At 45.0% G+C, this 13,653-nt stretch overlaps 1 protein-coding gene across 3 annotated transcripts in view; it reads right to left on the bottom strand.

Annotated features, from left to right (window-relative positions):
• The window catches only part of FAM227B (family with sequence similarity 227 member B), a 550,320-nt gene that overhangs the window by 428,379 nt on the left and 108,288 nt on the right, over positions 1–13,653 (bottom strand). For all 3 annotated transcript variants that reach the window (XM_077473435.1, XM_077473436.1, XM_077473437.1), the window contains 3 exons: positions 11,060–11,155; positions 6,019–6,117; positions 4,768–4,869 (listed from right to left, as the gene is read on the bottom strand). In XM_077473435.1, the coding sequence (XP_077329561.1) occupies positions 4,768–4,869; positions 6,019–6,117; positions 11,060–11,155 (297 nt within the window). The remainder of the gene's footprint in view (positions 1–4,767; positions 4,870–6,018; positions 6,118–11,059; positions 11,156–13,653) is intronic.

Raw genomic sequence — 13,653 nt, 5'->3', positions numbered from 1 at the left:
GTCCACCTGGGGTGGCTGTGTGAATGCCAGTGAGTTTTCGCAGCACTAGAGGTGGGTGGATAGCTGGGGAGGCATCTGCCACCTAGCTCGGAGCACCAGTTTGCTGTATGGGTGGAAGACTGGTAGTTAGTGCAGGGTGGGGAGCTTAGGCAGGCAAATTGGCAGCAAAATAGCTCTGTGCCAATGGTGCTCCAGTTGGTAGTAATCTGGAACTGAGAGAGTCGAGATGCTGCCTTGGCTGAGAATGACCGGTGGTAGTCATAGAATAAAAACCTCCCCATACTTATGACCCAAATCCACTACTGTAGGCAGATACAGGTCCAGTACTTCCCTCCTGTTGGGATTGGCTATGCAAAGAACATCTTTGACCATCCCAAAGGCTAGCACAAACTCTGTGACAGTGAGCTTTCGGTTAAGCCTAGGGTCTTTCGTCTTCAGGATGACTGAGAAGTCCCCCCAGGAATATGACTTGTTGTTAGCCATATCGTTGACTGAAATGAAAGATGCTAGGTTAACGTCCTTGCCATCCAAGCTGTCCTTCCTGATGCCAGCTGAGACAAGGTGCACAGGGAAGACAGTTGTGCAGATGTCGGGCGTACCTGTAGGTGAAGATACAGGGACGGCGATGGTGACTGGGTCTTGTAGGGTCGCAGCTTGGTGTACCTCCAAGTCTCCCACTCTGGCCTGGAGCAGCGAGCAAGCGTGGAATAATCAATGAAAACCTACGAACGGGGGAACTGCAATACCCTGGAACAGGGCCGCTGATAGGCCAGTACAACTGGCCCTGTTTTACCGGACCCGGACAGCAGGGGGGCCCAGGCAAGCTGAACAGATAAATAATTAATATTAAAAAAATCCTCCAGCCATGGCCGATCAGAGTCGGTCCGACTCAACTACCAACCAAATAGCCCCCACCACCCCCCGGTTATTTTTAAGTTTTTTTTTTTGTGCAGATAGCTATCTGCAGACTAGGTGGCGGCAGGGGAGGGACTATTTCCTCTATTTTGGTCCCAATGGACCCATCATACCCCAGGCGGTGACGTCACAAGGGGGCATGGACTCCGGATGACATACTCTGATTGCCACACCCCATCGTTATTTAAGAAATGCAGGACATCGGCGCGATACAGAATCGGAGGAAGGTTGTCAGCTGGATCAGCGTCAGAGGAAGAAGAACACCAGACAATGAAGACAGAAGCAGAGTGGAAGAAGAAGCAGGGGGAGAAGGAGAAGACCAGAGAATGAAGATCCTGGAGAAGATTTAGGAAGACCGGAGGAAGAAGCAGAGAAATAGAAGAAGATTTTTAATAAAAGACTTATCAAAAACTGTCTACTATTTATTAACGCTACACTAATTTATTTTTAGTGAATGGGTAGGGGTACAATGTACCCAATACTCATTTACATGGGGGGCAGGATTCCGATAAGCCCCCCGCCCGCAGCCCCTGACAACCACTGGGCAAGGGTGGTCGGGAAGAGACCCTTGTCCCCATCCACATGGGGCTAAGGTGCTTTGGGGTGAGGGGCGCAGAGCATCCCCTGCAACAAAGCCCCCATCCCCCCATGTTGAGGGCATGCAGCCTTGTTTGGTTCGGGGGGGCACTCGCTTGTCTCCTCCCTTTCCTGATCTGCCGGGCTGCATGCTCGGATAAGGGTCTGGTATGGATTTTGGGGACACCCCCAAGCCATTTTTATTTTAAGATTGTTGTGTGGGGTCCCCTCCGAATCCATACGAGACCCAAGGGCCTGATATGGACCTGGGGGGGACCCCACACTGTTTTTTTTCAGCCGCCATTTTTATTTTTAGATTGCGCAGGAAGCCAGCTGACAGTTGATGACTCATCGTTTGTTAAGGACACGACGGCTGGCTTTTCGAGCCCCCTCCTTAGCAACCAGCTATATACAGTGTAATAAAAGAAATAAAAAAATGCAAAACGTAAATTGCTGCAAAATCACGGTAAAAAACGCAGTACTTGTGTTTTGGATGCAGGTCCATTGAATTCTATTACATGCAAAAACGCAGAGGCACAAAAATGCATTGATGTTAAAAAATTTCCCTGCGTTTCTGCAAAATGCAAAATGCATAAAAAAACACATTAGTGTGAATCGAGCCTTAGCCTTTAAGCTGAAATTCAGACAGGTATATATATATATATATATATATATATATATATATATATATATATATACATATATATATATATATATATATATATATATACACACACACATTATATATATATATATATATATATATATATATATATATATATATATATATAATTTTATGATTTTCAACAGGAGGCTAACAATGATTGATAACCAAACCAACCTGGGCCAGTATCGTGCAATGAGAATAACCAGAATGGTCCTTATCTCTATTCTGCAGAGGAGATGAGGAGGAAGCTTCAAAAGAAGAAAGGCATAGATCAGGTTGTACTGATCTCAGAGAGCATCCACTGCAAAGGCTAAATTATTCCAGATCTTGGCCACAAATATGTCCAGTTTATTTTTCAACCTGGAAGCCAGGAGATCTACTTCTAGAATCTCCTCACGTTTGACAGAGAGCTTGAACCATTCCTGGATTAAAAAAACATTTTCTGGGAAAGTCCATGTTGAGAATGTGCAAAGAGGGCAGGAATATAAAATTCACGTAGACCAAACAGCTTTCACGCTGCATATGGACTAAAGGAAGACCTGATAAAGAAAGAGATCCAACTGCTGGAGTGCAGAAGGATTTGTTAGACTGCATCCAGGTTCTTTAGCCATAGATTTTGACCAGGTGGCCAAAGTCTGGCAGACAGCCATAGTGGCAACGGGAGATTGCAAAGCAGTGCCCACCGAGGTAAAAAAAGGCCTTGAGGAGGGCGTCCAAGCTCTTGTCTGTGTAGTCTTTGAACACAGGGCCATCCTCAACAAGTACCAACAAGGTTTCAAGAAGCTCTCACCCATGCTATAGCCGATAAACGTCTACAGCATGGCTCTCCTGTTGCCACACATGCGCCGCCCCCAGCCACTGGGGCATGCATCGTGAGTGTTCTGTGACTGCTGTGTGCCTTGGACATAGTGGATCACAGATTGGGGTAAAGGGCCAATCACAGCAGCCCTTTACTATGTGATGACCTGTGTCCAATCACAGTTGTTACAATGTAAACCCACTTTGACAGTTATCGGCTCATATCAGCTCTCCTCTCCCCACACAGACAGTGCCCTGATTATCAGTGCAGCCCCATTAGTGCCTATCAGTCTAGCTTATTAGTGCCCATCAGTGTCGCTTATCAGTGAAGCCTTGTCATTGTCTCCTCATAAGTGCCTATCAGTGATTCATCAGTTCCCATTAGTGCCTCATAAGTGCAGCCTCATCAGTGCCCACCGGTGCTGCCTCACCAATGCACATCAGTGCATCCTCATCATTCTCCATCAGTGCACATCAGCGCAGCCTTATCATTGTTCAGTGCCGAAGATGAGGGTTTGCTTGTAGCCTTGAGGATCTGATGCCTTTAAAAGCGAAAACATTTTCGCCATAAATTCAGACATCATATTGGCAAATTCTTGTCTACACAAATATTAGGAAGAGGGGGTCCTGAAGAGACAGAGGGGGCCTTAGAGATGAATAACATTTAGAATGAAGCCAAAAGTCTGGACTGGCAAACCCTCTTTGAATTGTTAGCTAGATGAAAGCTAGCAGTGCTCTAAAGACACAGCCCTTGCACCTATGATCCACTATGTGTGCGAAGGAGGTGTACCTGCTGTGATAAGTCACTTCGGGGCAGAGAGGCCCAGGGTGTTCAGGGGTTGATGAGAGGAAACTCATCAGTAAACAGACAGAGGGAATAGCCATCAAGGAGGCATCAGAGGGATTAGGAAGAGGCTACGCAGACTCTTTAGAGGTTCCAGGCTTTGGCCTTGGCTACCCAAAATAGGGCACCAAATTTAAATAAAAAATATGCCAGACTGTTTCCTGCAACAGGCAGGCTGTGACAGAAAGTGTCACAGACATGGCTCCCTTGACAGCCCCAAAGCGAATGGAGTGCCACAGCACATGGACAACTGGTTAGGCTTGGGAGAACATGCCACGTGCAGTACTAAAGGGCCTGGCTGCAGCGAATTCTTTCAGTTCGGTGAGCCTCTGTGTCAGTTGACTAGAGGTTTTTTTCAGAGGCTGCCGAGGGGCAGTTTTTAGGACGCAATACTACTGCCTCTTGATACTCTTTTTTGTTTGTTTTGTCTTTTTTATCTCAAGGGGCATTAAAACATTAAAATACCATGTCACAATGCCAAGCATTTGTCACTTTTTTTTTTTTTGGTAAATATACAATACCATTGAAAGGGTTTTGCTATAAAAGCCTCATTGATTCTGCAAGAAATCCAGTAAGTTCTTTACTTCCTGTGCCTCTTCTGCACTAAAATGGCAAAATGTGTTATTAGTCATGCCCAGTTCACCTCATTGAACTACAGAACACCTCCCATTCACATTATGGATATGAGTAGCCCTGTGGTTCTAGTACAGCGAGTGAGCATTGTCATCCTAGGACAGGAAAGAAAATAGCAGCCACTATAACTAAGGAATGATAAGCTATATATATTAAATGTCTGTTCTTAGGTTTAGCTAAACACATAAAGGAAGCACATGGATAGGTTCCATTACATTTTTGATGGATGTAACAATAGTTACAGGTCAGATAACCATGCAGTGCTTTTAAAGCAGCCCTTAGGATAAAAGGACCATGTTCTGATTTTTAACTAAAATAATTACTTTAAACTTACCTTAAAGAAGAAATCCTTGACATCAGTAGGTACACGACAAAAAAGAGCAACAAAAGTGTCCGATAGTCTGTCAAAGAGGTGATCTTGTGCTAATTGTTGAGGCTGAAGAAAGACATTGGATTGTATGACTTAATTAATGCATGTATACAGTATATCTTTACATATATCACAATTAATTAATAACTTTGTAAAATGCATTATGGGGAGCTTAAAGCGGGAGTCCGCCGGGACTCCGCGTTTTTTTTTTTTTAAAGTCAGCAGCTACAAATACTGCAGCTGCTGACTTTTAAAATAGTGACACTTACCTGTCCAGCGCGCCCGCGATGTCGGCACCCGAAGCCGATCTCTAGATCGACACTCGAGTGCTGCCGCCGCCATCTTGGGTATGGGAATCAGGAAATGGAGCCTTTCGGCTTCATTTCCCGGTTCCCTACTGCGCATGCGCGAGCCGCGCTGCGCAATGAGGACGGTCCCCGCTGCCTCTGGGATCTGTGTGTTTCCCAGCAGGCAGCGGGGCACTTGTGGAAGGGGGCGGGCACTTGCGGAAAGGGGCGTAATGTACGTCCCTTTCCGCAGAGGAAGTGGGTGCAGTTACCTGGATTATCCAGGTAACTGCACCCCCCTCCCCCCTGAAAGGTGCCAATTGTGGCGCCAGAGGGGGGAGGAATCCGATGAGCGGAAGGTCCATTTTAGGGTGGACCTCCGCTTTAAAGCCCGCATCCAGGAAAACATGAAAATCATTTAACTAGCGGAAGTTAGGCTAAGGAACTTTTTTCCTTCAATGGCTTGAGTAAGAACCAAACTAAACAACTGACTTCAACGGCAGGTTGGGCACCAGGGCTTTAAATTACAAAGAATCTTTGATTACTTTTTTTGTAACCACAAGAAATGCTATTTTGATAGAAGTGCAAAGTCTAAAATGGCAATATTAATTTAGGTATGAATTTGAGTTGAATAGCCTGTTTATCCCAGTCTACAATATAAAGACTATTCAATTTATAGAATATGTTGTATGGTCATTTGATAAGGTTTTCTTTCACTAGGAATAGACCAGACACATTTTTGAGAAACGTGGTGATTGATAAACTAAAACAGCAATTTTAAAAAAGAAATTTGACAGAGTAGCTGCAATAGTCCCATAAAATTACAGTCTCAACATTGATTTTTGGCAATGCTTCTCAAGACAACTGCTGGGCATTCTGTTTCAACCAGTTCAGTCAAAACCATTATCTAACAATTTGATTCGATTACCTTGAATCTATGAAGAAAAAACCACCAGAAACAATCTTTAAGCATGACTACAGAATCTTCTGACAAAAGAAACTTTGACAACATTTTTCCATGCAGATCCTAGGATTTTCAAAAAAATGTTAATTACAAACCATTCATTATACATGAATTGTACAGTAAAAAAACAATACAAGTATACATTACTGAATTTCATTACAATTTTTTTTTTCGTTTGCATTACTAGCTTGACATTGTCCCTAATGATGTTTACTAACTTTTAGCGGTTGTGTTTAATTAGTCCGTGTAGTGACATAGAGAGGTCCTTTTTGCCCACCCCATCAAAAATCAATACGTGCCCCACTGCTGGATACATGTACTTGGCATACTAATGTCCAGCTCTGTCATAATACACTCATTGAATATCATCAAAGCTGAGAGCCTGACCTGCATCACCATATTTCCTTGGCATGTGAGATCTGGAACCTCAAATGTTGATCCCAATAGAGTTGGGATTTTGCAATGGGGAAAAGCAGAGAACAGGTATCCAAGGCAGTAAAGTAATTAAAATGCATGTGTTTTACAAATATACATATACAGTAGACAAACACGCACACAGGCACACACATTCCCACGCACCACACACAAAATGAAAAAAGCTACTGCATGCAAATGATAGTATGTAAAATCGTAATGTATCTAAGCTTTAGCCTGGAGTAAAAAGGACTGCAATGTAGTTCCTTTTGGTATAAAAAAACACTTTTGTAGCGCTACCCTCACAGGAGCTGCTTCGTAGATTGGGGTTCTTCTTTCTTTTGCCTTGACTCTATGAACAACCTCAGCCCATCTGACACACCAGGTTAATCAAACGGATACTGCAATACTATTGTGAGCACAAATATAAATATCCTGCACACAAATATGTTTCAGTATCAGAAAGCAAACTTTAGACCAGTTAGTGGTAAAGAAACTCAATATATTACCAGGGGTTAAAGTAAATGGGAGTATATGCACAAATGATAAAATAGATAATTAGTTCAATCACAGTTTATTAGGCAATGTAATCACTATGTTATAGTAGCTTAGGGTAGAGCTCTGTACCACTAGAGTAAAGTAAACCTAGTAACTAGTGTCGGGCAAATGGTTTGGATTTGCAGGGTGTTTGGCGGGTGTACTGCACAGCGCATTCTGTGCCTTGATTGGGCAAAGGTTTTCCCAATCAGGATGCAGTAAAAGCTAGTTGTTAAGGAGCGCGCCCGGGAAGCCAGCTGCGGCATCCTTAACAAATGATGAGCTAGGTGACGACACCAGGTGGCCCCACCCTTAACTATATAACAACGGTCAAACAGCAGAGAAGGCATCCCAAATAGCAAGCAATTGAGCTGCAAGTTTGAAAATAAATTTCTAAGCTATTGCTAGACTTGCTAGGCTTCACAAGTTTGTTGCACAATTGCAGCAAGTCCACATTGCATGACTCCAGAACAACTTTTTTTTGCAAACATTCTGCAAGTCTGCTGCAAGTTCTGGTTCAGGTATGTTGTGCAATAGTCATCTCACCACAGGGGTCACTGTGACTTGCAGAGCTCTTTCTGTAGACTCACCAATGCAACTTTGCTCTTGCTAGAGACTTGACATGCAAATTGTAAAATCTGCAAGTGTACAACTTGCCAGTGAACATGTGCAGCAAGTTAACAAGACTTATGCCGCTTACACACGATCAGACTATCTGGTGGACAATCCTCCGGGCTTTGCAGTGGAGGTCCGCCGGAGTTTCTGAATGAGCGGGCTTGCCCACACACGCCCACACACGACCGGACTTTTCCGGCGGACTTTTGAAATGAATGGACTTGCCCACACACGGAGTAAAGTCCGTTCATTTTGAATGTGACTCCAGGTAGACGGGACTAGCAAAGGAAGTCAATGTCGCCGCCTCCATCGGCGAGATTGACACCTCGCGAGCCCGTCACCTGGTATGAATTTAAAGGGGAACCCCTACGCCGAAAAAACGGCGTGGGGTCGCCTCAAAGTCCATGCCAGACCCTTATCCGAGCACGCAGCCCAGCCGGTCAGGAAAGGGGGACGAGCGAGCGACCCCCTCCTGAGCTGTACCAGGCCGGGTACCATCAACATGGGGGGTGCTTTGGGGAAGGGGGGACCCTGTGACCCCCCCACCCCAGAGCACCTTGTCCCCATGTTGATGAGGACAAGGGCTTCTTCCCAACAACCCTGGCCATTGGTTGTCGGGGTCTGCGGGCGGGGGCTTATCAGAATCTGGTAGCCCCCTTTAATAAGGGGGCCCCCAGATACCGGCCCCCCACCTTATGTGAACGAGTGTGGGTTACACGGTGCCCCTACCCATTCACCTGAGGGAAAAAGTGTTAATAAAAAAACACAACACAGGTTTTTAAATTACTTTATTAGACAGCTCCAGGGGTCTTCTTCCATCGTCGGGGGTCTTCCCGTCGGGCTCCTCCACTATCTTCTGCTCTTTTGGTAGCGGAGGAACCCGGCTTTCTTCTTCGTCGTTGCTGCTGTCCGGGGGTCTGCCGGGCCTCCGCTATCTTCTTGCAACTCTTTTACTAGCGTTGGCCCAGTCTTGTCGCTGTTGCCGCCTTCTTCTTCCTTCTTCTCTTCTTTCGATGTTGACACGACACTCTCTCCAGCCGCAATGGCAGGGACACGTTGTACGGCATCTTATATAGGCATAAGGGACGGGGTCACTGGGTGATGTCACATGGTGACCCCTCCCCTTATGATGTCAGAGTCATGGGGTGCTGGGAATGTGACATCATAAGGGGTGGGGTCACCAGGTGACATCACCCAGTGACTCCACCCCTTATGCCTATATAAGTCGCCGCGCAACGTGTCCCCACCATTGCGGCTGGAGAGAGCGTTGTGTCAACATTGGAAGAAGAGAAGAAGAAGAAAGAAGAAGAAGAAGAAGAAGAAGAAGGTGGTGACAGCAACAAGACCGGGCCAACGCTAGTAAAACAGCTGCAAGAAGATAGCGGAGGGCCGGCAGAAGAAGCGAAGAGTAGGACAAGACCCCCGGACAGCGGCGACGACGAAGAAGAAAGCCGGGCTCCTCCGCTAGCAAATGAGCAGAAGATAGCGGAGGAGCCCGGCAAGAAGACCCTTGAAGATGGAAGAAGACCCCCGGAACTGTCTAATAAAGTATTTTAAAAACCTGTGTTGTGTTTTTTTATTAACACTTTTTCCCTCAGATGAATGGGTAGGGGTACCACGTACCCCCTACTCATTCACATAGTGTGGGTGGCCGGTATCTGGGGGCTCCCGGATTCTGATAACCCCTCCACCCGCAGACCCCAACAACCAATGGCCAGGGTTGTCGGGAAGAGGTCCTTGTCCTCATCAACATGGGGACAAGGTGCCTTGGGGTGGGGGGGCCGCAGGGCCCCCTTCCCCAAAGCACCCCCCATGTTGAAGGCACGTGGCCTTGTACGGCTCAGGAAGGGGCACTCGCTCATCCCCACCCCCTTTCCTGACCGGCCAGGCTGCGTGCTTGGATAAGGGTCTGGTATGGACTTTGGGGGACCCCCATTCCGTTTTTTCGGTGTAGGGGTTCCCCTTTAAATCCATACCAGGCGAAGGGGCTCACGAGGTGTCAATCTCACACATGGAGGCGGCCACATTGACTTCCTTTGCTAGTCCCGTCTACCTGGAGTCACGTTTAAAATTAATGGACTTTACTCCGTGTGCGCAGGTCCGTTAATTTCAAAAGTCCGGCGGACAATTTTGAGTCATGACTTCTATCTAAGTTCACCGGACATTTGGGAGAAAAAAGTCCGCTGGAGCCTACACACGGCGATTTGTCCAGCGGACTCTGGTCCGATTGTGTGTACGCGGCATTACATTTCAGCACTGCCATAAATTTGTGTCAAGTTATCCTTGCTATTTGGGATTCGGCAGTCAGCTGTCAATGAAGGCTTTTTTTTATTTTTTTTTATTTTTTGGGTGCGGCAGGCAGTGGTATTGACAATGGAATCAGAATGGTACACTGTTTTTTTTTTTTTATGAAGGAATTTTCAAAAACGGTCTCTGTTTTTATTACTTTATGATACTTTTTTGGTGAATGGGTAGGGGTACATAACCCCATACCCCATACTTATTCACATAGGGGGCTGGATATGGGTGTGGGGCCACCTAGTGATGTCCCTGCCCCCTTGTGACGTCACAGACCGATGCATGCTGGGTCAGTGACGTTACAAGGGGGCTGTTGTTAAAGGGGGCTTTCAGATTTCGATAAGCCCCCTACCCACAGACTTCCAAAAACACAGCCCAGGGTTGTGGGGAAGAGACCCTAGCCCCCATCAACATGGGGACAAGGTGCTTTGTGGTAGGATGGGCAGAGCACCCCTGCCCCAAAGCACCACGCCCTCCATGTTGAAGGCATGATGTGGCCTGGTATGGTTCAGGAGAGCTCCCTCCCTTTCCTGACCTGCCAGGCTGCATGCCCGAAGGGTCTGGTATTGACTGGGGGATCGCTGGACAGGTAAGTGTCCATTTATTAAAAGTCAGCAGCTGCAGTATTTGTAGCTGCTGGCTTTTAATATTTTTTTTTTTAGGTGGACTCCCTCTTTAAGTGGTTAAAGAGGTACCTCTTACTATGGATAATGGACACAGTTCTTGTTAAGCAGCCATCCAGGTTATCAGTTCTTAGTGCTAGTTCTTTAGCCGACTAGAATTGATTTAATAAAACTAGAGAGTGCAAGATCTGGTGCAGCAGCGCATGGTAGCCAATCAGCTTCTAACTTCAGCTTATTTAATTAGGCTTTGACAAAAAAAAAACCTGGAACCTGTTTGGTTTCTATGCACAGCTGCATCAGATTTTACACTCTCCAATTTTAGTAAATCAAATCCTAGGCTTAGATGAGTATATTCCACAATTTAATAATACATCCAAATAAACTATGCTGCAATCAGAAAAGTTATCTGTGCTAGTAGCAGTCACACTTGTAAAACAAGATGTTGTGAAGCATAAGAAATATTGGGGTTTTTCTTCATTTAAGGAGGTTAGTACAATTAAATACCAAAATATACATACTTGATATTGCTTGGTTTTAGCAATACACTGCAAGATCTGGGTGGCCTCCAGATGTCCAGGCAAGTCTGCACTACTGAAGCCAGGAAACACACAGTTCTGATAAAAAAAATGTACAACACCAAAGTTACTTTTGTAAGTCATTATCGAAAACTCTGTTATGTTTCTTTTGAATATTTTTATTAATCGCATCGTGCCAACAATATTTTTTTTTTTAAGTCCACATGGAAAATGCCCTTTACCATGAGCGGGGTTGCTGACCTCCCACAGCATTTTTACTGATAAACATGGAAAATGTACTGACGGAGCACATTTTTACTGACAACCTAAAAATGAATAGAACTCCTATAAAAAACTAAGACAATCGATATTCAAATATGAACACAATATGGAAACACTTACAATAACCATAACAAGTAATTTGCCTGGTTTACACTTAAAAATTCAACAGAGCATGACATATTATCAGCCCCTGATATTTACAGATGTAGCGATGACACTTTGGACAAGGTGTCTGTCATGTACAAATTTAGTTTTTGCCTCAGAACAGTAAAGAGGTTCTGAGGGTTAACTATGTAGGTTTAACTTTGACATCAGTTTGGCTGGGCTGTGTTAGAGTTCTGCCTGCTCATGTGTACAGTTAAGTGCACATGACAGGCTCAGAACCAGGCCTGGTTGGACGCTTTGGGTATCAGAGTTCCCCGGAGCCAATCAGTGGGTGCGCCTGGTCCCGCTGAGGAGTCTGGGGAAGGGTACTTAAGATGTTGAAGTCACATGTTCCGGGTTCGTTTGTGAGGCCATAGCGGCTGGTTCCTGATTCTGGACTGGGGTATCCCCGCGAGGGGTCCCGGTCACGGGAGCGTATGTCGCTCCGCAACATGGTTCGGGGGACTAACCCCAATAGACTCGCCTGGTCTGGGGTAGGGATTCGTCTGTTCCCAAGTCTCGGAACCGGATGGTCCGAGACACAGTAACTGAGGGAGGATTCAAGGCGTCTGGGTGTGCTCTCGGCTTGGAGAGGCACCGCAGCTCGTGTAAGCGACTGGGGGAGGACTCTTCGGAGGTGGGCCAACAAGCTGACATCCCCAGAAGTGCCTGGTTGCTGGGTTGTGAAGAACACTAGTGAATCCACGTTTTTCCAGTACTGCCAAGGAGACAGAGAACGTTCCAGGTACTGAGAAAAAGGTTCCTGTTCACTTTCTGTTACCAATTATTCAAGGTCAGAGATTTCACAAGTTCCGGATCAAAATGCTGACTGCCATAATCTCTGGCTAGAGATTTGTTCAGCCTTGAAGCGCCCAGCTGTGAGTGGCTACTCTCTGGGTGGTATTAGAGACTTTGTGATGATTAGCAGTTCAAGGTGCCTGAGTTTCTTCACCCTTTCCCTCTGTTCCCATACGAGACTGTGTTTGTTGGATGTATATATCAAAGGCTCCTGCGCTATATGGCCAAAAAAATGGTGAGAAGGCAAAATTCTGTTCTAATGGGAGCAGCAGACACTCAATGAGTTGACTCTCAATAATGCAGAAACAGAAAAAAGGGGGTTGTGTTGCGCTTCCTTAGTACCAAAAGAACTAACACAATCAATAAAATATATGAATAAGTGTCAAAGCAGAAAGTGCAATAGTGCTTTGTAAACTACAACAACACTTAGTGCTTATGAGAAAAACGAGACTTGCTCGTTTGTAGACGTCACTTCCGGTTTCCTATGCGTTACGTCACATATGGACTTCAACTGGGAAACCGGAAGTGACGTCTACATCTGAGCAAGTCGCTCACTGATCTGTTGTTAGCTGTGTGCCTGTTTTCCCCTTCCCTCTTGTGAGTAGCTAAAGTTGTTTTAAATAAAATCTTCTATTTTAAATACTACACTATGGAGGATGTTTTTTACCTGTCATTTTGAGCATTTTCGCTGGTAACAACTACAAGGAAAGCGGCACCGTCAGAAGTCCTCTCTGCAGTCCCCCTGACTCTCCCAAGTACCCCCTGCAAATTAGCTGTTTTGCTGCATACCTCCCAGCCGTGAGGTAATTATTTAATATAACTAGCACTGGCACGGAACACCATTGGAAGAGAGTTGGCTTGGCACATTGCACCTTACTTGTGTTTGTGATATTGCATCCAAAATTGCACGATTGGACTATGTATGGGACACTCTATCGAGATTCACTAATTTGCTGCTATTGAATTTTGTTTTTTTGTTTTGTAATTCAATGAATGCATTTTGTTTTTTTGCATTGGTTTTACATTTTTTCTGCGTTTAGATCACAAAATTCTTTCTACGTTTATAGAACAGATTTTTTTCTGCGTTTATATCACAAATATTTATTTCTTTATATATTGAATTTTTTTTTAACCTGTTATATGCACTTTATGGTTTTAAGCACATATTTGCGTATTTTCAGACACCTGAGTGATGCACAGGAACACTTTATACTAGTCGTTTATGTAATGCACAGATGCACTTTTTCATAAGCACTAAGTGTTGTTGTAGTTTACAAAGCACTATTGCACTTTCTGCTTTAACACTTATTCATATTTTTTATTGATTGTGTTAGTTCTTTTGGTACTAAGGAAGCGCAACACAACCCCCTTTT

This window comes from Lithobates pipiens, unplaced genomic scaffold, assembly GCF_037356315.1.
Source record: "Lithobates pipiens isolate NorthernLeopardFrog02 unplaced genomic scaffold, aLitPip1_a1.2 Scaffold_8, whole genome shotgun sequence".
NCBI classification, from domain to species: Eukaryota; Metazoa; Chordata; class Amphibia; order Anura; family Ranidae; genus Lithobates; species Lithobates pipiens.
This window is presented reverse-complemented; position numbering and strand designations above follow the sequence as displayed.